Below are 27,722 nucleotides of genomic sequence, written 5' to 3'. Positions count from 1 at the left end.
CTGATCGCAGACCACTGTAATAGATATGATTAAAAAGTTTGAAACATTGCAAGAATTACCAAAATGTGACATAGACATGAAGTGAGCGAGCGTATACTGTTGGGAAAATGGCACTGATAGACTTGCTTGGTGCAGGGTTGCCACAGCCTTCCATTTGTTTAAAAAAAAACATACAAAAAAACCTGCAATATCTGTGAGGCACAATAAAGCAAAGAGCAATAAAATGAGGTATTCCTGTATTTGATGAGAAGGAAAAAGAGTTAAATATAATCAGGACTAATGTATACTTTTATTATTAAATGAACTTGAATGGTTGATTTAGGAATTAAGTTTTTCCTTTGTTCATTTGTTTTATAGGGCTTTTACCTTTACAGTCATCATCCTTTTATGGTAGCAGAGCTGGATCCAAGGAACACTCTTCTGGTGGCACTAACTTAGACAGGTATGCATTGGTTATATTACTTGTGAAAAACTTAGGAGTTCTTTTTTTTCAGAATATTGAATGATTGGATAGGTTATGTATTATCCTCTTAAGTGAATATGATAATTTAACAAAATTGATGAGACTCATAGAATCCTGACATGTTAGTTAGAAAGTATTCTAGAAATGAGCTGAGCACAGTGGCTCACACCTGTAATCCCAGCACTTTGAGAGGCTGAGGTGGAAGGATCACTTGAGCCTTGGAGATCAAGACTGCAATGAGCCATAATTATGCCACTGTACTCCACCTTGAGCAACAGAACAAGACCCTGTCTCAAAAAAAAAAGAGACAAGATCTCACTGTGTTGCCTAGCCTGGTCTCAAATTTCCTGACTTGAAACGATCCTCCCACCTCAGCCTTCCAAAGTGCTAGGGTTACAAGTGTTGAACCACTGCTCCTGCTCCTGGCCTCTACAGAATTTTTTTTTTTTTTTTTTTTTTTTGTTTGAGACCAAGTTTCGCCCTGTCACCCAGGCTGGATAGAGTACAGTGGTGCTATCTTGGCTCACTGCAGCCTTGCCTCAGCCTCCCACATAGCTGGGATTACAGGTGCCTGTCAGCACAGCACGCTAATTTTTGTAGAGACAGGATTTTAGCATGTTGACCAGGCTGATCTCAAACTCCTGACCTCAAGTGATCTGCCTTTCTTGGCCTCCCAAAGTGTTGGGATTATAGGCGTGAGCCATCGCATCCGACCACTCTACAGAAAATTTTTTAAAAATTAGCTGGGCATGGTGCCGTGTGCCTGTAGTGATAGCTACTTAGGAGGCTGAGTTGGGAGGTGCTCTTAAACCTGGCTCTGGGAAGTTTTGTAGTGATGCCATAGATTGCGACAGACAATATTATCAGACTGTAGACCAATATATATTCTACCATCCCATGTGGATGAACATACTAAGATCTCTCCTCTGAAGCATTTTTATTTTCCTTTTGTTGCTGTTGTATTTGTTAAGCTACATTTTAAATATTTAGGAATTTCCCTTAAAAATCAAAAGCTGTATTACAGCAGTGAATGTCTTTTATTAATAAATTGGAAAAGGCTAGTTGGATATTTAATTGCCAATTCTATAGATAAGCTCTTTTTTTTTTTTTTTTTTTCAGATTTATTGGGTATAAATACATAAGATACCTGCTAAGCACTTGTTGAGAACATGTGATCATGCAATGCAGCACAGAAGGGTTGATGGTTTTAAATGTAAAAAGTGAGGGTAATGGCAAATGCCCATCAATGATAGACAGGATAAAGAAAATGTGGCATATATATACCATGGAATACTATGCAGCCATAAAAATGGATGAGTTCATGTCCTTTGCAGAGACATGGATGAAGCTGAAAACCATCATTCTCAGCAAACTGACACAGGAACATAAAACCAAACACCACATATTCTTACTCATAAGTGGATGTTGAACAATGAGAACACATGGACACAGGGAGGGGAACATCACACACCAGGGCCTGTCGTGGGGTGGGGGGCTAGGGAAGGGATAGCATTAAGAGAAATACCTAATGTAGATGATGGGTTGATGGGTGCAGCAAACCATGATGGCATGTGTATACCTATGTAACAAACCTGCACATTGTACACATGTATCCCAGAACTTAAAATATAATTAAAAAAAAAAAGTGAGGGTAATGGTAGTCTATAATATACATGCTATATAATGACCTATTAAGTCATATGTTTGTTTGTTTGTTTGAGATGGAGTCTCGCTGTATCGCCCAGGCTGGAGGACAGTAGGGCAATCTCGGCTGACTGCAACCTCTGCCTTCTGGGTTCGAGTGATTAGCCTGCCTCAGCCTCCCAAGTAGCTGATATTACAGGCGCCCACCAACATGCCCAGCTCTTTTTTTGTATTTTTAGTAGAGACGGGGTTTCACTGTGTTAGCCAGGATGGTCTCGATTTCCTGACCTCATGATGTGCCTGCCTTGACCTCCCAAAGTACTGGGAGTACAGGTGTGAGTGACCACGCCCAGCCCATATTTGGTTCTTAGTAGAATTTAATTCAAAGTGTTAAAAACATCTTGGTTATTTGTATAAAATGATTAAGGTAAAGAATTTGATATTATATATTTAGGTATATTCAGCCTTGGGTGGTATCTCAAGCACTTTATAGATTACAGTGGTAATTAAGTTATTTGAATTTAAGAGAGAGGAAGTTTGACATATTTCTGCTTATTAGAAGAATCTTAAATCTAAGTTTTAAAAAAGCCTACATTTGGTTTGCAAATGATTTCCTACATACAAAATTCTTCTCAAAATAATAGAATGGACATATTCATTCCATATAGGAATGATTAAGGAAAGAAATCTTTTTAGTGCAAAGCTGCACTGAGAGATAAGGTGAAAATTTCCAGATTGGTGAGAAAACTAATAGTGTGCAAAGGCTAAAGCCGTAAGGAATGTGGAGAACACAAACGAGAGCCAGGTGTCAATAGCTGGGACTTCAAACCAGCACGAGATTGGGAACTAAATATAAATTAAATGTAAAACTTAGAACTTGTTTTCTCATAAGAAGCTGGGTGTTTAGAATAGCTCTTTGAGCTAGTAAACCAGAGTGGAACACTTGTGTATAAGTGCTTGGGGTTGGAACCGTAAATATGCTGCTTTCCTACTCCCTGAGTAGAGTGCAGAGACATGAAAATGGGACAACAATGATTAGCCTCTGCTTTACTGTTACCTGCATGGGGCCAGAATTATGACCATTTAAAGTCCTATGCAGGGTAGACGGCCAGGCAGAAGTAACTACTAAGTCCTTGTCAAGAAGGCTTGATCGTGGAATATAGCAAGGAAACAGAGATGATAAAAGCAAATGAAATGAAGAAACTTACATTGGTCTTCTTGGTGTACCCTCCATGTCTTAACAGTATTCTGGAAGAAAAGACTAAGGAAAATAAAGGCAAGGAAATTGGCAAAGAAGTAATAAATGAAAATGGTGAAAGTCCTCACATCGAAAAGCCTCAAAAAATACCAAACAACAAATACTTTTTTAAAAATCCACATTTTGTCAAAAAAGATGCTGGTGAAGTTGTGGAGAAAAAGAAATGTGTATACACTGTTGGTAGGAGTGTAAATTAGTTCAACCATTGTGGAAGAGAGTGTGGCCATTCCTCAAAAACCTAAAGACAGAAATACCATTCAAACCAGCCTGGGCAACATGGTGAAACCCCATCTCTACTAAAAATACAAAAAAATTAGCTGGGCGTGGTGGCAGGTGCCTATAAATCCCAGCTACTCAGGAGACTGAAGCAGGAGAATCACTTGAACCTGGGAGGCAGAGGTTGCAGTGAGCCAAGATTGCACCACTGCACTCTAACCTGGGCAACAGAGCAAGACTGTCTCAAAAATAAATAAATAAATAAATAACCATTCAACCCAGCAATCCCATTACTGGGTATATACCCAAAGAAATATAAACCATTCTGTTATAAAGACCCATGCATGTATATGTTCACTGCAGCACTATTCACAATAGCAAAGACATGGAATCAACCTAAATGCCCATCAGTGATAGACTGGATAAAGAACATGTGATACATATACACCGTAGAATACTATGCAGCCATAAAAAAAGAATGAGATCATATCCTTTGCAGGGACATGGATGGAGCTGGAGGCCATTATCCTTAACCAACTAACACAGGAACAGAAAACCAAATACTGCATGTTCTCACTTATAGGTGGGAGCTGAACGATGAGAACACATGGACATATAGAGTAGAACAACACACACTGGGGCTTGTTGGAGGATGGAAGGAGGGAGAGAATTGGGGAAAATAACTAATGAGTACTAGGCTTAATACCTGGGTGATGAAATAATCTGTATAACAAACCCCCATGCCACAAGTTTACCTATGCAGCAAAACTGTACATGTACCCCTGAACTTAAAATAAAACTTAGAAAAAAATTTATATTGTAAAATTTTAGAAGCTACCAGAAAGAAAATACATCCTCTATAAAAGTGGAGAAATCAGATTGACATTAACACTATTGGAATAGGAAGCAGATAGTTAGATATTATTAGCAGAGTAACAGTATCAAAAACTTCTATACCTAGCTAAATTATATTTCAAGAATATAGACAAAGAATGCAATATTTATTTATTTATTTTTTAGACAGGGTCTCACTCTGTCACCCAGCCTGGAGTGTAGTGGCATAATCATGGCTCACTGCAGCCTCAGCCTCCTGGGCTCAGGTGATCCTCCCACCCACAACCCCCCCAGTAGCTGGGACTACAGGTGTGTGCCACCACACCTGGCTATTTTTTTGGTATTTTTCGTAGACACGGAGTTTCACCATGTTGCCCAGGCTAGTCTCAAACTCCTGGGCTCAAGTGATCCGCCTGCCTCAGCCTCCCAAAGTGCTGGGATTACAGGCACGAGCGACTGCACCTGACCAAGAATGTTATTTTTCAGATGTGCAAAGACAGATAGAATTAATTCATCAAAAAGAAAACTGAACAAGGAAGGAGTGATAAGAAAAATCAGTGAATAAAAACAATTTTAAAGTATATTTTTTAATCTAAATGTTTTTAAAGTTTATCTTTTAGCTAATAAGTGAATGTGGTAGAAAATTCAAATGACATAGGGTGTATACAGTAAAGAAGATCTTCTTTTCTTTCCTAACTCCTAGTTTTCATTTTCCCTTTTTAGACATAACCACTGTTACTATTAATAACATCCTTCTGGCCGGGCATGGTGGCTCACGCCTGTAACCCCAGTACTTTGGGAGGCCAGGGAGGGTGGATCACCTGAGGTCAGGAGTTCGAGACCAGCCTGGCCAACATGGCGAAACCCTGTCTTTACTAAAAATGCAAAAATTAGGCAGGCGTGGTGGTGCGTGCCTGTAGTCCCAGCTACTCAGGACGCTGCGACAGGAGAATCACTTGAACCCAGGAGGCAGAGGTTGCAATGAGCCGAAAATGCGCCACTGCACTCCATTCTGGGTGACAGCGCGAGACTCCATCTAAAAAAAAAATAAAATAACATCCTTCCAGGGTTATTTTATGTATGTAAATACGTCTTGATATTTTCTATCAAAGGAGGATGTTGTTGGATTAAAAGCCAATACTTAATAAAACATTGGACAAAAGAAATACAGGAGTGGAGAAGATTCAGGGAAATTAAAATATTTCAAGCTTTAGTTTCAGAGGAGGCTGCAATTACATAGACATATTAAAATGTTAAAGATGGCTGGGAGTGGAGCAGTGGTTCACACCTATAATCTCAGCACTTTGGGAGGACTAGGTGGGAGGATCACTTGAATCCAGGAGTTCAAGACTAGCCTTGGCAAGATAGCAAGACCCCCATCTCTACAAAACAGGAAAGGCTACATAACTAATCTAGGAATTTAATAAAACCTTGTAACAGCAATATGAGAAGAGAAAATTATAGATAGTTTTTCACATATGAACACAGAAAAATCCAAAATAAAATTTTAACAGTTGAATCTAATAGGGCATTGAAAATGATACACAGTGACCGAGTAGGGTATATCCCAGAAATGCAAAAGTAAACATTAGAAAACTCTTTTGGGATTGTGGTAGATTTTTAAAACTATTTGATAGCCATCGATGATACCTACTTTTAGCATATTAGGAACAGAGCATTATGTTCCTAGTTTGATAAAAAGTTATCTGTCAAAAACTTAAATCACATTACAATTATGAAACTTTGAGAAGTATTCCCATCAAAGTCAAGAACAGGGTGATATTGTTCTGAAGGTTTTAGCCAATGCAGTAGGACAAGAAAATGAAATAAAGAGGTTTGGGGATTGGAAAGGGGAAAAACAGAATTGTCATAATTTGTAGACTGTGTGATCTGTTAAATATTTAACACAAAGAGAATCACCAGAGGTTATTAAAACAAATTAAAGTGCTCTAGGCCGGGTTCAGTGGCTCACACCTATTATCACAGTACTTAAGAGGGCAAAGGCAGGGGGATAGCTTGAGCCCAGGAGTTCAAGACCTGCCTGGGCAACATAGTAACATCCTGTTCTCCACAGAAAAAGGATGAAAAAAGACCCCCCCGCCAAAAAACAGCTTTATAAGGTTTCTGGAATACAAGATCAATTCACAAAATTGATGGTGTTTCTAAATCCAGCAATAATAAAATGTAAACTGTAACAGAAAACAGATTAAGTATTCCTAATCCAAAAATCTGAAATCTGAAATGTTCCAAGTTTCATTAGAAATTTTTTGAGTGCTGATATAATGCACAAAAGGTCATGCTCGAAATGTTCATTGGAGTGTTTAAGACTTTCAGATTAGGGATGATCAACCAGCGTAATACAAATACAATATTTCAAAATCTGAAATTCTTTTCTTTTTTTTTTGAGACGAAGTCTCGCTCTTGCCCCGCAGGCTAGAGTGCAGTGGCACAATCCTGGCTCACTGCAACCTCCGCTTCCCGGGTTCAAGCGATTCTCCTGCCTCAGCCTCCCAAGTAGCTGGGATTATAGGCGCCTGCTAATTTTTGTATTTTTGGTAGAGACGGGGTTTCACCATGTTGGCCATGCTAGTCTCGAACTCCTGACCTCAGGTGATCCACCCGTCTCGGCCTCCCAAAGTGCTGGGATTACAAGCGTAAGCCACCGCGCCCAGCTCCAATTTTTGTATTCTTAGTAGAAAGGGGGTTTCACCATGTTGGCCAGGCTGGTGTCAAACTCCTGACCTCAGGTGATCCACCCGCCTTGACCTCCCAAAGTGCTGGGATTACAGGGCATGAGCTGCCGCATCCGGCCCTGAAACTCTTCTTTCCAAGCATTTCAGGGATACTCAACCTGTACTATTTATAAGAACTACAAAATCAGTGAGATAGATAGGAATAAATCTAATAAAATATGTATTTTTATGAAGAAAAGGATTACTAAGGGACATAATGGAAGACCTAAGTAAACAAAGCTCAAGGATATCATTTATCCCCAAATTAATAAAAAAATTTAAGGTAGTTCCAGTTGAAGTCTCACAAAGTACTTTTTGTGGAACCCCCGCCCATACAAAAAAAAAGAATCTAAACTTTTTTTTTTTTTTTTTTTTTGGGGTGGAGTTTCCCTCTGTCACCTAGGCTGGAGTACGGTGGCACAATCCTAGCTCACTGCAGACTCTAACTTCTGGGCTCAAGCAATCCTCCTGCCTCAGCCTGCCAAATAACTGGGACTACAGGTGTGTGCCACCGTGCTTGGCTAATTAAAAAAAAAAAAGAGAGATGGGGTCTTTCTATGTTGGCCAGGCTGGTTTCAAACTCCTCGCCTCTGGCAATCCTCCCTCTTTGACCTCCCACTACAGGCATGAGCCAGTGTGCTCAGCCTTAAATTCTATTTCTTATAAGTAAGCTTATAAGAATAGCCAAGATAATTTTGAAGAAGGCCTAAGAAGATGGGTTGAATGGCCAGATATTAAGACTTAATGTTGGTGCAGTGTGGTGACTCACCCCTATAAATCCTAGCACTTTTGGGAGGCCAAGGCAGGAGGATGGCTTGAGCTCAGGAGTTTAAGACCAGCCCTGGCAACATGGTGAGACCCTGTCTCTACAAAAAAAAAAAAAAATTAGCCACGTGTAGTGGCATGGACTTGTAGCCCCAGCTACTCAAGAGGCTAAGGTAGGAGAATCGCTTGAGCCCAGGAGGTCGAGGCTGCAGTGCGCTGTGATCACGCCACTGCACTCCAGCCTGGGCAACAGAGCAAGACCTTGTCTCAAAACTAGAAAAGACAACGTTAAGTGGTGGTGATTATTACAGGGGACGCATTAGAATTAATCATTAATCCCTGGAGCAAAATAAAGACCCAGAAACAATCTTGTGCATATATGGGGACTACTTGGATTGTGGTACAGATGAAATTATAAATTAGTGTAGGATCCAGACTTTTTAGTCAGGTGGGGAAAAAATGAACAAATATTGCAGGCATAAAAAAGAATGAGTTCATGTCCTTTGCAGGGACATGGATGAAGCTAGAAGCCATCATTCTCAGCAAACTGATACAGGAACAGAAAAACCAAACACTGCATGTTTTCACTCATAAGTGGCAGTTGAACAATGAGAACACATGGACACAGGGAGGGGACCATCACATAGTAGGGCCTGTTGGGGGATGGAGGGCAAGGGGAGGGGAGGGCATTAGGACAAATATGTAATGCATGCGGGGCTTAAAACCTAGATGGTGGGTTGATAGGTGCAGCAAATCACCATGGCACATCTATATGTAACAAACCTGTACATTCTGTACAGTATCCCAGAACTTGAGGTAAAATTTAAAAAATAAAATCTCTAGATCTAAAGGCAAGGAATGCATGGACAAAATCTGAAAGTAGCCTATTGTATTAGTCTGTTCTCACATTGCTATAAGGAAATACATGAAACCGGATAATTTATAAAGAAAAGAGGTTTAATTGACACAGTTCTGCAGGCTGTACAGGGAGCATGGCAGCGTCAGCTTTTGGGGATGCCACAGGGAACTTAAAATCATGGCGGAAGGCAAAGTGGGAGCCAGCACTTCACATGGTCAGAGAAGGAGGAAGAGAGTGAGAAGGGGGAGGTACCATACACTTTTAAATGACCAGATCTCATGAGGACTCTATCAGGAGAACAGCACCAAGTTTAGCACCAGGATAGTGCTAAAGTGTTCACGAAGGATCCATCTCCATGATCCAATCACCTTCCACCAGGCCCCACCTCCAACATTGGGTATTATGATTTTACATGAGATTTGGGCAGGGACAAATATCCAAACTATATCAGCTATTCTGAGGGACAGCTGGCCTGGTCTCTTCACCAAGTTGATGTCATGTCAAGTAAAGGTTGCAGAGAGTCAGGAGAGCACTCTTAAAGGTTATAAATGATTTAAGAGATATAAAAACCAAATGTAATATATGGACTTTGGTTGGATCTTGGTAAGAATAAACTGGGAATAACACTTTTTTGTAAAGCTGTTGGCAAGGGCCAGGCACGGTGGCTCACACCTGTAATCCCAGTACTTTGGGAGGCTGTGGTGGGCCGATCACCCGAGGTCGGGAGTTTGAGACAAGCCTGACCAACATGAAGAAACCCCATCTCTACTAATAATACAAAAAAATTAGCTGGGCGTGGTGGCGTATGCCTGCAATCCCAGTTACTCGGGATGCTGAGACACGAGAATCGCTTGAACCTGGGAGGTGGAGGTTGCAGTGAGCCAAGTTCGCTCCGTTGCACTCCAGCCTGGGCAACAAGAACAAAACTCCGTCTCTGGAAAAAAAAAAAAAAAGCTGTTGGCAAGGTTTAAATATGAGTCAGGTATTAGATGATGATAATAAAGAATTGTTAACTTTGAAAAAAAATTAACAAATATAAAAATTAAAAGAAAAAATTGGCCAAGCTCAGTGGCTCATGTCTATAATCCCAGCACTTTGGGAGGCTGAGGTGGGTGGGTGGATCACATGAGGTCAGGAGTTCGAGACCAGCCTGGACAACATGGTGAAACCTCGTCTTTACTAAAAATACAAAAATTAGCCAGGCATGGTGGCACACACCTGTAATCGTAGCTACTCAGGAGGCTGAGGTAGGAGAATTGCTTGAACCCGGGAGGCAGAGATTGCAGTGAGCCTAGATCGCACCATTGTACTCCAGCATGGGTGACAGAGCAAAACTCTTTCAAATAAAGGAAAAAAATAATGCAGGAATTTTCAGAGCATTGAAAAACTGACAGGAGGCCTGGTGTGGTGGCTCACGCCTGTAATCCCAGCACTTTGGGAGCCTCAGGTGGGTGGATCATGAGGTCAGGAGTGCAAGACCAGCCTGGCCAACGTGGTGAAACCCCGTCTCTACTAAAAATACAAAAATTAGCCACTGCAACCTCTGCCTCCCCAGTTCACGCTATTCTTCTACCTCAGTCTCCCGAGTAGCCAAGATCCCGCCACTACTGCACTCCAGCCTGGGACAGAGGGAGGTTGCAGTGAGCCAAGATCCCGCCACTACTGCACTCCAGCCTGGGACAGAGGGAGACTCTGTCACAAAAAAAAAAAACAAAAAACAAACAAGAAAAAACTGACAGGAGTGTGAGGAATTACCAAACCGAGAAGGGAGGAGGAAATCCAGAGTTCCCAAGCATGTTGGCTGAACCAGAAGAGATTGCTGAAAGACCAAGCAGTGCTTTTGACACACTCATGAGTCTAGAAGGACAATAGAGGCTAGGACCTACCAATATAGGGAGCCTAGTACATTACTCCACATATATCAGTGTGTACTGAAGGGTTCCCTCTGGGAATAAGGATGAGCTAGAAGTAAGCCAGCCTTTCTGTGAATTTTATTAATCTGTATGGCCCAGTTATTGCAAGCACTGAAATTTAATTAAGTTGATTATAAGTGGCTAGTATCCTAGATGATTGACATAATAAATGTACTAAATGAAAATTCTCTCTGGGGGAAGACATTTTCCTACACCTCAACATATTTCTATAATTCTTAGATGTACATTTTTTCACATTAGTATTTACAATGGAAGTATATCAGATATTGTGACATCTTAAATTGCTGCCAGGAGGCAGTTGTAACATAGTTGGCATTACCTGCACATTAGCAGACTTGGTTGTCATTTGTGGTATTACTGAAAAACTTTATTTTTTAGTCAGACCACTTAAAATGACCACTTAAGAAAGGGCAGCAAATTCTAGTTGTGATCTGAAAATCTGTGGGCTTCTTTTGGTAAGATTAAGATAACCTCAGTATTAGACCTTGCCAAATGAATGTCATTGGCTTAGAAGGAAACTCCCGGAGACATAGTGTGGCACTATTTACTATCTAGAAATGCAGCATCATCACACTGTGGGCTTAATTGGAGAAAAAAAAAGAAAAGAAAGAAAGAAGAAATACAACATCACCTTTGTTTTTAGTAGCACAGGTAGCAGCACTTTTTGGAAAAACTGAAAAATCTATGACCCTGGGTGGGAAAAATGATTCAGAAGATTCAGATTCTGAATGTGAGTTATTAGAAATATCTTAACCGGTTTTATATTTTCCTTTTTGTATAAGAGCAACATGATAAAAATGTGTATCTAGTTACATAAAAAGCTTCCAGTAAGAAGTAAAAATTCTAAGCCATAGAAGTCATTATATACTTTGGTTGACATTGTTTTTTCTTTCTTAGTACTACCTGAAATAAATGTTATGTCTTATAATTGGTTGTATCTTAGATTTGATTAAATACTGTTCAGTGTCCAGACATGCAGTGAGACAAGTCAACATGAATTATTACTAGAAGAAATAGTTTAGATCGGCAGTGGACCACAGGGCTCCACATATTCTGGAATTAATGAGTCAGTGATTATAAAAGAACAATATTTAACACATCAAAAGAAATAAAGGAAATTTCTGTAGAAAACCTTAAACTGTGAAATTATCACAGATTTAAAAAAATCAAATAGAAAATCTAGAAATGAAAAATACAAAAACTCAAATCTGTTTTGGATTTTTTTTCCAGCATATAAAACATAATTGAGACCAGCCCGGGCAACATTGGGAAATCTCGTCTCTACAAAAAAATTAAAAATTAGTCAAGCATGATGGCATGCACTTTTGGTCCCAGCTACTTGGGAGGCTGAGGTGGGAGGATTGCTCAAGCCCAGGAGGTCAAAACTGCAATGAGCTGTGATTATGTCACTGCACTTCAGCCTGAGTGACAGAATGAGACCTTATCTCAAAAAAAAAAAAGGGGGGTGGGGAATAGTAATTGAGAGAATTAGTGATCTGAACGATGACTCAGAAGAGGCTCTAGAATAAAACATGAAAAAGACAATACAGGAGAGTGTAAGAGACATAATATAGTTAAAAGGTCTATTGTGTCTTATTAAAGTCTCAAAGAAGAGGGACATTGGGGTATAAACTGTATTTAAAGATATTGGCTGAGAATTTTCCAAAAGTGATAAAATCAGACTTTAGAATTAAGAAGCCTAATGAATACCAAGTAGGATTGAGAAAAAGAAACCTACCCTTAGGCATGTCATAGTGAAACTCTAGAAATAAAGACAAAGTCTCAAAAGCAACCGGGAGAAAACATTTCAGCTTCAAAGGAGCAAAAATATCTGACCTTTGACTTTTCTATAGCAATTGTAGAAGCCAGAAATATCTTCAATATGCAGAAATAAAATAACTGCCAACATAGAATTTTATTTGCTGTGAAAATATCCTATAGTTTCGAAGTAAAGGTGAAATAGACACTATCATACAAAACAAAATAATAACAGAGTTTACCCACAAATATGTACTAAAGGAAATGCTAAAGAAGTTTTTGGGCAGATGGAAAAAGAACTCAGATTAAAGGTTGGAGCTTCAGGAAGGATGAAGAGCAACGAAAAGTTAATATGCTGTCTATCTTGATAAATTCTGTTATACAAAACAATAGTAATATCTTGTTGGGTTTAAATGACAACAATAACATATAAACCAGAAGTGAAGGAAGACACAGAATAATTAAATGGAGTTAAATTGTTCCTAGTTTCTTTCATTATCCAGGAGAAGGTAAAAGAGTCAGCTACATTAGACTTCAATATATCAAAAATGCATGAGTACACAAATGTTGTACTCTAGTTCATAATTTGTTTCTCACAGGGGTGTAGGGTTAGCAGTTCAGAAACCACCTCATGTGTATACTTGGATTGAACAAGTAAACATTGTAGATACTGAGATCCAGGCTTGCAATGTCGGAGAAAGAAATAAGGAAAGGAAGAAAGCTAGTATGAACCTTTGGTGTTCAGTTAGAATCAGAGATGTTAATATGAACTCAAGGTTTTATATATGTAAATTCATGTGTAGATTGATTCAAAATAAACATACATGCATGTGTATATCTTGGGTTACACACGTACATACATTTCCTAGCTCAGTCCACTAGGGGGGGTACCTTGAAGCAATTGCACCCAAGTAACTATGAGCACCCTAGTGCCAGACCCTGATTTTTTTATTTTATTTTATTTTACTTTAAGTTCTGGGACACGTGCAGGATGTGCAAGGTTTGTTACATAGGTATACATGTGCCATGGTAGTTTGCTGCACCTATCAACCCGTCATCTAGGTTTTAAGCCCTGCATGCATTAGGTATTTGTCCTAACGCTCTCCCTCCCCTTGCCGCCCATCCCCTGACAGGCCCCCATGTGTGATGTTCCCCTCCCTGTGTCCATGTGTTCTCATTGCTCAACTGCTACTTATGAGTGAGAACGTGCAGTGTTTGGTTTTCTGTTCCTGTGTTAGTTTGCTGAGAATGATGGTTTCCAGCTTCATCCATGTACCTGCAAAGGACATGAACTCATTCTTCTTTATGGCTGCATAGTATTCTATGGTGTATATGTGCCACATTTTCTTATTTATCCCGTCTATCATTGATGGGCATTTGGGTTGACTCCAAGTCTTTGCTATTGTAAATAGTGCTGCAATAAACTTATGTGTGCATGTGTCTTTATAGTAGAATGATATATAATCCTTTGGGTATATACCCAGTAATGGGATTGCTGGGTCGAATGATATTTCTGGTTCTAGATCCTTGAGGAATCGCCATGCTGTCTTCCACAATGGTTGAGCTAATTTACACTCCCACCAACAGTGTAAAAGCATACCTGTTTCTCCACATCATCGCCAGCATCTGTTGTTTCCTGACTTCTTAATGATCACCATTCTAAATGGCATGAGATGGTATCTCATTGTGGTTTTGATTTGCATTTCTCTAATGACCAGCGATGATGAGCTTTTTTTCACGTTTGTTAGCTGCATAAATGTCTTCTTTTGAGAAGTGTCTGTTCATATCCTTCACCCAATTTTGGATGGGATTGTTTGGTTTTTCTTGTAAATTTGTTTAAGTTCCTTGTTGACTCTGGATGTTTGTCAGATGGATAGATTGCAAAAATTTTCTCCCGTTCTGTAAGTTACCTGTTCACTCTGATGATAGTTTCTTTTGCTGTGCAGAAACTCTTTAGTTTAATTAGATCCCATTTGTCTGTTTTGGCTTTTGTTGCAAATGCTTTTGGTGTTTTAGTCATGAAGTCTTTGCTCATGCCTATGTCCTGAATGGTATTGTCTAGGTTTTCTTCTGTGGTTTTTATGGATTTAGGTTTTACATTTAAGTGTTTAATCCATCTTGAGTTAATTTTTTCGTAAGATGTAAGGAAGGGGTCCAGTTTCTGTTCTCTGCATATGGCTAGCCAGTTTTCCCAGCACCATTTATTAAATAGGGAATCCTTTCCCCGTTGCTTATTTTTGTCAGGTTTGTCAAAGATCAGATGGCTGTAGATGTGTGGTGTTATTTCTGAGGCCTCTGTTCTGTTCCATTGGTCTATATATCTGTTTTGGTACCAGTGCCATGCTGTTTTGGTTACTGTAGCCTTGTAGTATAGTTTGAAGTCAGGTAGCGTGATGCCTCCAGCTTTGTTCTTTTTGCTTAGGATTGTCTTGGCTATACGGGCTCTTAAAAAAAAAAAGTTCCCTATGAAATTTAAAGTAGTTTTTTCTAATTCTGTGAAGAAAGTCAGTGGTAGCTTGCAGACCCTGATTTTTAAATACCATTATTCAGTACAAGAAAGCAGAGCTCCTTGAAATAATAGTTGATTCCAGGGCTAGAGCAGGGAAAATGCAAGATCAGTCTATAACATCTTGTGGTGCCAGAAAGTAAAGATATGCACAAAAAAGTATGAGGAAATGTCCAAAAGACACAGGAGCCAACCTGAAAGGGTTACCAATGGCCCAAACTAGAACAGTTATAGTTACGAAATGATAATATTGGATTAAACCTATAGAAAAAAAATAAATATGTCTGAGTCCATACTGAAATGAATGAATGAATGTGTAGAGACTGAAGAGCTCTCCTAACAGAAGAATTCCAATTAAGAATTTCAGAGGGTTGTAGGAATAAAATATTACCTTAATCAAATACTGCAGTAATAATTGCCATCAAAATGTATCATTGGGTGCTAAAATTAGTGGACAAAAGTTTGATGAGAAACAGGGTATTTGCATAGTCTCAAAAGTATCTCCCTATATTTCTTAATTACAAAAGGAAAAATAGTAACTTCACTGTAGAGAAACCCAGAAGATACCTTAACCAAGAAATCAAGATTACCAACACCAGTAATAAGACATTGTCATTATAGACTCTGTGATATGATGCACTGAGGAGGTCACAGTGTCACTTAGCTGTTATTGTTTGCTAATGCATAACCTCAATCCAATCATGAAAAAACATCAGACAAACCCAGTTGAAGGAAATGAAGTAAAATACCTGACCATTACTCTTCAAAATTGTCAAAGCCATTAAAAAAAGAAGAAATTGAGGATTGTACGAGTAAAGAAACATGACAACTACTTGCATTGTGGGATCCTGGGCCAGAAAAAGAACTTTAGTGAAAATACTGATGAAATTTGAATAATATGTGTAGGTTACTAGTTAATAGTATTGTATCATTGTTAATTTCCTGGTTTTGGTCATTGTACTATGGTTATATAAGATTCTAATATTAGGAGTAGCTGGGTGAAAGCCATTTTGCAACTTTTTTGTAAATCTAAAACTGTTTCAGGCGAGGCGCAGTGACTCACGCCTGTAATCCCAGCACTTTGGGAGGCCAGGGCGGGTAGATTGCTTGAGCTCAGGAGTTCAAGATCAGCCTGGACAACATGGTAAAACCTCATCTCTACCAAAAATACAGTTAAAAAAAAAAATTAGCAGGGCGTGGTGATGTGCATCTGTGATCCCAGCTACTTGGGAGGCTGAGATGGGAGGATCTCTTGAGCCTGGGAGGCAGAGGTTGCCGTGAGCCGTGATGGCGCCATTGTACTCCAGCCTGAGCAACAGAGTGAGACCCTGTCTCAAAAAATAAAACTATTTCAAAAGAGAAAGTAAGTGGTTAAACAAATTGTGGTATATTCATACAATGGAATGCTGTCTAGCAATAGAAAGGATGAACTGTTTATACACCCAGCAGAATGGATGAATCTCAAAATAATTAGGCTGAGTAAAAGACCTCATAAGAAAGTGCATATTGTAAGATTCCATTTATATGAAATTTTAGAAAATGTAATCTATAGTGACAGAAAACAGATCAGTAGTTGCCTGGTCACAGAGACAAAGTCACAGGCAGAGAGGAGTGGGAGGAAGGGATACAAACGGGCAGCAGGATACTTTTGGGAGTAATAGATATGTTCACTATCTTAATTCTGGTGATGATTTCATGAGTGTATATATGTCAGAACTTAAAGTTATACACTTTAAATGTGTGCATTTTATTGTATGTCAACTATACTTCAGTAAAGCTGTTTCTATTTTTAATGCATAATATAATTTTTAGGACATCCATTAAATTTCTAGACTGAGCATGGTTGGCTCACGCCTGTAATCGTAGCACTTGGAGAGGCCAGGATGAGAGTATCACTTGAGCCCAGAAATTTGAGACCAACTGGTCAACATAGCGGGACCCCATCTCTTCAAAAAAATACAAAAATTAGCCAGACATGGTGGTGCATGCCTATAGTCCCAGCTACTTGGGAAGTTGAGATGGGAGGAATGCTTGAGCCCAGGAGTTAATATATATATATATATGCCTATATTATTTCCAGACTAACGGAGGGGAGACAATGAAATAAATAGTTAAACATTCTAAAAGAAGGCATAAAGGAGAGAAAAAGGAACATAGAACATGTAGAACAAATAGTAAATGCATCATAAAATTCAAGAAATAACCCAAATCAGTACTGACATTACTGATACAAATATACTAAATTTATATAAAATTTATATGAGTATATACTAAATATTCCAGTTAAAGTATACACAGGATTTAATGGAAGAAGAAAATGTATGTGCTATGTAAAAGAGAAACAACTACAATATAAAGATGCAGAAAGGTTGAAAACAAGATGAAAATAGATACATCACATATTATCCAAAGTACAATATTTAGGGGTTTGTAGTAAGGGATAAAACTTTTAGATAATGCCGACTTTTAGGTTAGAGGAATGCAGAGTTGTAATTGGAAAGGGAACTTGGGGTTTAGACACTAATAAGGTTATTTACACAAGTGTTTGTTTTATGAAAATTTGTTATGCTCCACATTTGATTTTTATACACTTTTCCCATGTGAGTATTCTATTTCGCAATTTATTTTTAATTTTTAACTTTTTTTATTTTTTTTGAGACAGAGTCTCTCTCTGTCCCCCAGGCTGGAGTGCAGTGGCATGATCTCAGCTCACTGCAACCTCCGTCTCCCAAGTTCAAGCAGTTCTCCTGCCTCAGCCTCTCAAGTAGCTGGGACTACAGGCGTGCGCCACTACGCCTGGCTAATTTTTGTATTTTTAGTAGAGACAGGGTTTCTCCATGTTGGCCAGGCTGTTCTCAAACTCCTGACCTCAGGTGATGCGCCTCCGTTGGCCTCCCAAAGTGCTGGGATTACAGGTGTGAGCCACTGTGCCCAGCCTTAATTTTAAAATAATAGAGACAGTGTCTTGATATGTTGACCAGGCTGGTTTCAAACTCCTGATCCTCCTGCTTCAGCTTCCCAGAGCGTTGGGGTTACAGGCATAAGCCACCTGTGCCTGGCCTACACATTTTTTTTTAAGTACCAAACCAAACAGCCACTAACACATGGCTTAGACAAACAATAAGTAATTTGGGAACAATTGGTTTGCCTTATAGAAAAGTAAATCTTATAGAAAAGTATGCCTCACAACATACAGAAAAAGACACTTATAACTGTATTGAAGACCTAAATAGAAGGGAAAGCAAAATTTAACTGTTAAGAGAAAATACAGGAAAAAATTTCTGTGCTCTTATGGTACAAGATGATTTCTTAAACAAAATACAAGATACAAAAATCTTAAACGAGATACAAAAAAAAAAAAGAAAAGAAAAAATTGATAAATTTCCCAGTATAAAAATTTTAAAATTAGAATGTGGGCCAGATGCAGTGGCTCACGCCTGTAATCCTAGCACTTTGGGAGGCTGAGGCGAGCAAATTGCCTGAGCTCAGGAGTTTGAGACCAGGCTCGGCAACATGGTGAAATTCCTTCTCTACTAAAATACAAAAAAATTAGGCTGGGCATGGTGGCTCACGCCTGTAATCCTAGCACTTTGGGAGGCCGAGGCGGGCAGGTCACCTGAGGTCAGGAGTTCGAGACCAGCCTGGCTAACATGGTGAAACCCCGTTTCTACTAAAAATACAAAAAGTTAGCCAGGTGTGGTGGTGCACGCCTGTAGTCCCAGCTAGTCGGGAGCCTGAGGCAGGAGAATCGCTTGAATCCGGGAGGCGGAGGTTGCAGTGAGCCGAGATTGCGCCATTGCACACCAGCTTGGGCAACAAGAGCAAAACTTCATCTCAAAAAAAAGAAAATTAGCTGGGCATGGTGTTACACACCTATAATCCCAGCTACTTGGGATTGGGAGGCTGAGACACAAGACTCGCTTGAAACCGGGAGGTGGAGGTTGCAGTGAGTCGAGATCACGCCACTGCACTTCAGCCTGGGTGACAGAGCAAGACTTTGTCTCAAAAAAAAAAAAAAAAAAAAGACCTACTCTATAGGAAAGCAATTCAGAAAAGAGTAAACAACTATATGAATATGTTAGTTTCAGTAGTAATCAGGACAGTGCAAAATCAAATAACAGTGAGATAAAGTGTCTCCTTATTGGTAAAAATTAAAACTTTTTTTTTTCTTTTTTGGAGATGCCTTCTCACTTTGTCACCCAGGTTGGAGTGCAGTGGTGCAATCTGCGCTCATTGCAACCTCTGCCTCCCAGGCTCAGTCTGCCCACCTCAGCCTCCCAAGTAGCTGTGACTACAGGTCCTCCCCACCACGCCTGGCTAATTTTCTTGCATTTTTGATAGAGATGGAGTTTCGCCAGGTTGCCCAAGCTGGTCTCAAACTCCTGAGCTCAAGCAATCCGCCCACCTTGGCCTCCCAAAGTACTGGGCTTACAGGCGTGAGCCACCGGACCCAGCAAAAAAATTAAAACTGATAATAATAAGTAATGTAAACATATGAGGAGATGGAAGGTTACTGTTCTTTGAAGTATAAACTGGTATAGCCTTTTTGGAAAATAATCACAATATCTCAAAAAATTAAAAATGAAGATTGAAAATACCTCCAACATTTTCACTTCTATGCATATAAACTAGAGGAATTTCTCAAGGAGATTGGGTAAGAATGTTTGTTGTGTTATTTGTAACAGTGGAAAAAGTATACTGTAAATCTGTTCAAGACTAGGTAAATGTAATATCCATAAAATGGATAACAGTGAAACTATATGTATTGTTTTCTTTTTCAAGCCATTAACATGGATTATTTTGGTTGTAGGTTAAATATGTTCTGTATTATAACCCTCTCCAACTGTGTAGGAACAGATGTGCTAATTTACATTTGTAGAGTTTTCCCTTAAGTGATCATTATTACTGATATTTCCCTAAATTCAAGATTTTTTTCCTTAAACATTGACTTCTCTTAATCTATTCAAGGAAAATAGTAGTATTCAAAAATTTATTTGCTGCTTCATTATTTATGCTTTTTTGTAGGACTAATGTTTCAAGCCAGACTCCCTCTGCCAAAAGAAGTTTGGGATTTCTTCCTCAGCCAGTTCCTCTTTCTGTTAAAAAACTGAGATGTAACCAGGATTACACTGGCTGGAATAAACCAAGAGTGCCCCTTTCCTCTCACCAACAGCAGCAACTGCAGGGGTAGGTCAATTCTTTCATTTTACTTTCTTTTTTATAAAGTGATTCAATAGAAGTGTGCTTTGGTGTAAAATGTAATTAAAGGAGTCACATTAAAGTTCTAAAATATTTAGAAATTAGATCACTTATTAAAGATTTATTACATCCATAAGTAATGTTAACTTCATTTTCTGTTCACCAAACAATTTTAGAACTTTGGAATATATATAATATTCATTTTAAAGCAGAAAATGTGTATTTTCCAACCCAGTACACTTCATTCTGCTGCTGAGATACTTTCAACATTTTTTATATATTTTCCCTAGTTTCTTCATGGTTATATATATATTAAACACAAAAATGAGATCATAGTATAATAACTGTAGTAATTATAGTAGCTATCTTTTAATTTTTTTTTTTAATAGAAATGGGATCTCACTATGTTGCAGGTTGGTAGAACTCCTGGCCTCAAGCAATCCTCCCTCCTCAGCCTCCCAAAGTGCTGGGATTACAAGCATGAGCCACTGTTCCTGGCCAGTAGCTCTATTACCTAAAGTGTTTATTACATGCCAGATACTGTCTGCTAAGTGCTTAAATTGATTTTTTTTAATTTTAAATCTTCGCAACAAGTCTTTGAGATAGATATATTAAAAATCTGGTTTTATGAATAAAATAAGGCTTAGCAAAGTTAATTAACTTGCTCAAAGTGATATAGTCAGTAGTACAGCAGTAGTAAATCCAGGCAGTTGTGCTGCAATTGCATTCTTAATCACTATGCTATATTGCTTCTCTGTTATCTTTTTCACTGCACATTAATCTTGGCACCTTTGTATATTAATACAGAACTTTCAACCATGTAAGTGTGCATTTAGGTTTCTCTTTTTTCCAAATGTAATTCAGGCTAGAATGAAGATCGTTATACACATATGTATGTTTTTAATGCTTGTTGGAACTTTCTGTAGGATAAATTGTCGGAAGTAAAATTGTTAAGGATTAAGACTAAGGAAGACAGTTTGAAATTTTTAATTGTTTTTACCAAACTGCTCTCTCATAACCTATTAACTTATTTGTTTTTAATCTCACTCAAAGTACTGCTTTTATACCAGCTTTAAACTTACAACATTACTTGAATGAGTGGTATTTGCCAAATGGCTTATCCGTAGTAGTTTATATGCTTCATATATTGGCAGAAAACATCATAAAATTTGCAGTGAAAACAATTCACTCTCCTTTCTGCTTACCTGTTGCTTTCTTTAATCTTCATCTTTTCTACTCTTCTATGATGTTTGCTTTCCAGTCAAATGCTTAATTTCCTTTGTTCTTCATTCTAATTGTTCAACCTCAGTTATCTTGCTGCCTCCTAACCAGACAACATTTTATATTGGTCTTATCTATCCCATTTTGTGACCATTCTTCATCTGGGTCTGTGTCTCTGTCTACCCTGATCTTACTTGTTTCATTTTCCTATTGCCTTCTCCTGTATATATTTTAGTTTACTTGTGGTTTCTGTTATTCACCTCCTTCAGACTCTTTTGAGAGCCTTGTGAGTTGCCACCCTTGGTACTCTAGGCTTCTTCAGTGTTTCTTTCATTTCTGCTTAGTACCTATACCCATCTTTAGAAATACATCTTTCCTCTCTTTTAGACTTCTTCCAGGAATTAGTTTAGTGTAATTTCAAGCAGTGTAAGTACTCAGGACTAAGAACTCCTTTTAAAAAAAAAAAGAAAAAAAAAAAACTGAGTAGAAAACTACCAGGTCTAAAGGGTAATGGAGACTGCCTAATTGCAATGTTCCTCACAAATCCTCCAAAAAAAACATAAGATTAACGAGGAGTACAAAGAAAAGCACACATAATCTATGCTTCAGCATTGCTAGGAGACAATACCACCACCTTTAAGTTACCTTCTTCAGAACAGAAGCAAACCAAATTCCTTCAGTGTTCCTGTTTTCTACTGGTTAAGCCTATGGGTGCTGAGAGTTAGGGAAAGGAGCCTAAGGGATTCCATGAAAAATAATTTATAGGAGTGGAAGACTTAGATGAAGCACTGAAGAAAATCACTCCCAGAAACATAAAATCCAATAATAAGTAGCAAAATACTGAATCTGGATCTTGGTAGTTTGCAGAACTAGTTATAGGGAAGAGGCTTGAATGTCAGTGGTACCAGAATAACAGCCTCAAAGAATCATTACTTATAGGGAAGAATTAGCCAAGTCTGGAAACTTGATTTAGAAGCAAGAGAAGAAAATTAAGGATCATGTCAAAATGAAAGGGAAACAAGACGTGCCAACCTCTCTTTTTCCCCTCCCTCCACCTCCATCATTCTCATCCATTAAAGAAACTATACTTTGCTAAACTAAGTGCTTCACTTAAGCCCTATTCACAAAATGAATAGGAATGTAAAAAAGCAGGCCACTTCCATTAAAACATGACTATAAGAAAAAAACAGAAGCATGAATCAAAATATTTCAGCCAGTGAAAATTCTGCCCCCTAGAACAAACCATGAAGTAAACTGTTTACAGTGGGTAGATGCTAAATAGAATTAAGGCCAGGCACTGTGGCTCACACCTGTAATCCCAGCACTTTGAGGGGCCGAGGCAGGCGGATAACTTGAGGTCAAGAGTTCGAGACTAGCCTGGCCAACATGGTGAAACCCTGTCTGTACTAAAAATACAAAAATTAGTTGGGCATGGTGGCACATGCTTGTAATCCCAGCTACTTGGGAGGCAGAGGAGGGAGTATCACTTGAACCAGGGAGGCAGAGTACAGTGAGCCGAGATTGCACCACTGTACTCCAGCCTGGACAACTGTGAGACTCCATCTCAAAAAAACAAATAAAATAAATAAATAAATAAATATAATTAAATACCTTGAAAGAAGCACTTGAAAATATGAAAAAGTAGCATGAATAAAAATCCAGGCGCCGCTCACACCTGTAAACCTAGCACTTTGGGAGGCCAAGGCAGGCGGATCACTTGAGGTCAGGAGTTCAAAACCAACCTGGCCAACATGATGAACCCTGTCTCTACTAAAAATACAAAAAAATTAGCTGGATGTGGTGGCGGGTGCCTGTAATTCCAGCTATTCGGGAGGCTGAGGCAGGAGAATTGCTTGAACCCAAGAGGCAGAGGTTGCAGTGAGCTGAGATTGCGCCACTGCACTCCAGCCTGGGCGACAGAGCAAAACTCCGTCTCAAAAAGAAAAAAAAAATTCAAACTGAGAATGACAATGGACAAGCAAGAATAAATGAAATGACAAATGCTTGAACTCAGAAAAGATGGAGAAGAAAAGATATATTGAAAATGAAGTTTTAAATTAAAGATACTCAAGTGAAAATAATTTCAAATGGAAATGGGCTTTAAAAAGGAAAGCCAGGGAAAAAAAGATGAAAAAAAAAAAAAAAAAGAAGTATAAAAAGCCAGAAAGGGCCGGGCATGGTGGCTCACCCCTGTAATCCCAGCACTTTGGGAGGTACATGGATCGCCTGAGGTCAGGAGTTCGAGACCAACCTGACCAGTATGGTGAAACCCCATCTCTACTAAAAATACAAAAATTAGCCAGGCATGGTGGCATGTGCCTGTAATCCCAGCTACTCAGGAGGCTGAAGCAGGAGAATTTCTTGAACCCAGGAGGCGGAGGTTGCAGTGAGCTGAGATCGCACCACTGCACTCCAGCCTGAGTGACAGAGTGACACTCCATCTCAAAAAAAAAAAAAAAAAAAAAAAGCCAGAAAGAAAGTAGTTGAACTAGAAAAAAGGCAAAGAATACACCCATATTACATATAATTAGTGTCCCGGAAGAAGAAGATTAAAGCATTGAGACAGAAGTAGTGTTAAAAACTATAATCCCGCTGGGCATGGTGACTCATGCCTGTTATACCAGCACTTTGGGAGGCAGAGGTGGGTAGATCTCTTGAGCCCAGGAATTCGAGACCAATCTGGACAACATAGCGAAACCCCATCTCTACAAATAGTACAAAAATTAGCTGGGCTTGGTGGCGTGCACCTCTGGTCCCAGATACTCAGGGGACTGAGGCAGGAGGCTTGCTTGAGTCCAGGAGGTCAAGGCTGCAGTGAGCCATGATAGTCCACTGCACTCCAGCCTGGGTGACAGAGAGCAAGACTTTGTCTCAAAAAAACCAACAAAACAGCTATAATCCAAGAAGACTTCACTGAAATAAAAGTCTCGAATCTGTATATTGAAAGAGCTTTCCAGCTCTTTCAATCTGGAAAATTGACCTAGAATAATCAAGACATATCTTAGTACAACTATTAGACTTTAAAGACAAGGAAAAATCCTCAGTTCCTGAATCAAAAAGATGAAATAACTTACAAGGGCAACAGAAATAGTCTGGCATCAGACTTCTCAAAATCATCATGCAAAGCAGGATAACACTAACATCATTTTCAAGAAACTCAATGAAAGGAGGTGTGAAACAAAGATTTCATGCCAAGCCAAGATGTCAAATATGCAAGCTAGAGAAAAAAGGTTTGGAGTATAAGAACTTGGAATACTATACACACATTTGCTCTTCCTGAGGACTCTACAGAAAATGAGCTTCATGCGTCCAAGAGTAACTGGAGAAACATTGACAAAAATGTAAATGATGAACATTTCATATATTCAGTTATAGAACTAAGACAAACAATGGTGAGAATACATATAAAAGAATGGTATATAAACATTATGTCAGCTGGGCATGATGGCTAACACCTGTAATCCCAGCACTTTGGGAGTCTGAGGCAGGCAGATCACTTGAGCTCAGGAGTTCGAGACCAGCCTGGGAAACACAGAAAAACCACATCTCTACAAAAAATACAAAAAAAATTTAGCTAAGTGTGGTTGTGCACACCTGTAGTTCCATCTGCTTGGGAGGCTGAGGTGGGAGGATTGCTTGAGCCTGGGAGGTCGAGGCCACGGTGAACCGTGGTCACACCACTGCACTCTAGTTTGAGTGACAAAATGAGACACTATTTCCCCCCCAATTTTTTTTTCTGATAAAGTAGTAAGATTGCAACTAAAAGAAAATGGGTGAAGAGAGAGAAGGAAGAAAGTAGAATAATGTAGTTGACTGTTTCATAAAGTAATAGGTGTGAGTCAAAGGATACCATTTAAAATGAATAGGCTGAGTGTAATGGCTCACGCCTGTAATCCCAACACTTCAGGAGGCCAAGTTGGAGGGATCACTTGAGCTTGAGAGTTCAAGACCAGCCTGGACAACATAGTAAGACCCTGTCTCTACAAAAATAAAAAAATAAATAAAATGAGCAGGCTAGGCCAGGCACAGTGGCCCACATCTGTAATCCTAGTGCTTTGGGAGGCCGAAATGGGAGGATCACTTGAGGCTAGGAATTCAAGACCAGCCTGGGCCACATAGCAAGACCCTCTGTCTACAAATAATAAAATAAAATAAAAAATTAGCCCAACATGGTGGTACACGTCTTTAATCCCAGCTACCGGGGAGACTGAGGCTGGAGGATTGCTTGAGCCCAGAAGTTTAAAGTTTCAGTGAGCTATGATCGTGCCACTGTGCTCCAGCCTAAGTGGCAGAGAAAGACCTTGTCTCTAACATAAAATAATAAAATGGACAGGCTAGATGATTTTAAAAATTTATGATAAAGGGGTTAACAGCAATATAAAAAGTCTAAAACTGTCTCATAAAGCAAAACTGAACTCTGTGCTGCATACTAGAAATATACGTAGAACAGTAATTCAAAAAGTATTATAATAAAGGGAGGGAGAGATTATTTAATGGAAACAATAAGAAATCAGAGGCTGCAGTCCTGATACCCAGTAAAGTAGAACTTAGGTCAGAAATTTGTATATTAGGCCAGAAACCTGTATATTTTTCCTTCCAGTTCTGTCAGTTTTTACTTTATGTATTTTATAGCTTTGTTTTTGGCACATACACATTTAGGATTATATTAATTAAATCTTAATGAATCGACCTCCCTATTGTTATGAAATGCCCCTTTTTATCCCTGATAATATTTTTCTGAAGTCTGCTGTGTCTTATATTAATAGTGACTCCACATTTTTATGATTAGATCATCCAGTCTAAATTGATGGTTGAAGTATTTAGACCATTAACATTTTTCACAATTATGGATAAGGCTGAGTTTAAGTCTACCATCTTGCTAATTGTCTTCTATTTGTTCCATCTGTCCTTGGTTACTTTTTTCTCTTTTCTTTCTTTCCTTTGTGTTCATTTTATCTCCATTATTGCCTCCCACCCCACATCATTTATACTGTTATCATACATTTTACTGCTTTTTCTTTTTCTTTTTCTTTTTTGAGATGGAGTTTTGCTCTCGTTGCCCAGGCTGGAGTGCAATGGTGCGATCTCGGCTCACTGCAGCCTCCGCCTCCCGGGTTCAAGCAATTCTCCTGCCTCAGCCTCCAGAGTAGCTGGGATTATAGGCATGTGCTACCACGCCCTGCTGATTTTATATTTTTAGTAGAGACGAGGGTTCTCCATGTTGGTCAGGCTGGTCTTGAACTCCCGACCTCAGGTGATCTGCGCGCCTCGGCCTCCAAAGTGCTGGGATTACAGGCGTGAGCCACCGCGCCCAGCCCATTTTACTTCTATGTATGTTATACATCCCACAATACGTAGTTAGGATTTTTTTACAGCCTTAAAAATTCACGTACCGTGTAGTTACCTATTTAAAGTGTATTATTTGGTGTTATTGTTTTAAACAGTCCAGTGTATTTAAAGAAATTAAAAGATGAGACAGAAATGTATTTTGTATTTTCCCACATGATTTCCTGTTTTAAGTGCTCTTCTTTTGTGTAGATCTGAGTTTCTGTCTGGTATCATTTTTCCTTCTGCATGAAGAATGTCGCTTTAACATTTCTTACAGTGCATGTCTCTTGGCAGCAAGTATTCTCAGATTTTGTTTGTCAGAAAAAGGATTTTGCTTTTAATTTTAAAAGATATTTCCATTGGATCTAGAAATCTAGCTTATATAGAACTCTAACGTGATAATGTGTTTCTTTCAGTATTTTAAAGATATCTTTTCTTTGTCTTCTTTTTTGTATAATTTCTGACTAGAAGCCTACGGTCTTAATCTTGTTTTAGTCTTAACTTTACAATTATGTACCTTGTTTCCCTAGTTCTTGCATATTCAAAATTTTTTCTCTAGCTTGGATATTTGAAAAATAGTTTGGCTGGATGTAAAATCCTTGGGTCATGCTTTCTTTCCTTGGGTTTCTTATAATGCTACTTTACTGTTACCTTGCTTTGTATTTGCTTTTCAGAAATAAGATGCCAGTCTAATTCTTCTGCCCTTGTAAGTGATTTAATCTTCCTCCTTGAAGGCACTGAGACAGTTTTTCTCTGACTACTTTTCAAGATTTTCTCTTCGTTGCTAATTTTTAGCAGTTTTATTTTGATGGGCTTCATTTTGATTTGTGTTTATCTCACTTGGGATTTGTTGAGCTTCTTGGATCTGTGGGTTTCTAGTTTTTATCAGATTTTGAACGTTTTTATATATTGATTTTTTCAGATTTTTTTTCTGACTCTTCTCTCTGGATTCCAGTTATATTTGATACAAATATAATTGTATTTGATATCGTCCCACAGGTTTAG

The 27,722-nt window shown here is 38.8% G+C and overlaps 1 protein-coding gene across 12 annotated transcripts in view; it reads left to right on the top strand.

Moving 5' to 3' along the window:
- Window positions 1-27,722, top strand: part of USP37 (ubiquitin specific peptidase 37) — a 119,186-nt gene that overhangs the window by 39,278 nt on the left and 52,186 nt on the right. For all 12 annotated transcript variants that reach the window (XM_055109112.2, XM_055109111.2, XM_055109113.2 and 9 more), the window contains 2 exons: window positions 358-442; window positions 19,995-20,156. In XM_055109112.2, coding sequence (XP_054965087.1) covers window positions 358-442; window positions 19,995-20,156 — 247 coding nt within the window. The remainder of the gene's footprint in view (window positions 1-357; window positions 443-19,994; window positions 20,157-27,722) is intronic.

Source organism: Pan paniscus, chromosome 13 (genome assembly GCF_029289425.2).
Source record: "Pan paniscus chromosome 13, NHGRI_mPanPan1-v2.0_pri, whole genome shotgun sequence".
NCBI classification, from domain to species: domain Eukaryota; kingdom Metazoa; phylum Chordata; class Mammalia; order Primates; family Hominidae; genus Pan; species Pan paniscus.
Note: the sequence above shows the minus strand (reverse complement) of the source record. Positions and strands in the feature narration are given on the sequence as shown.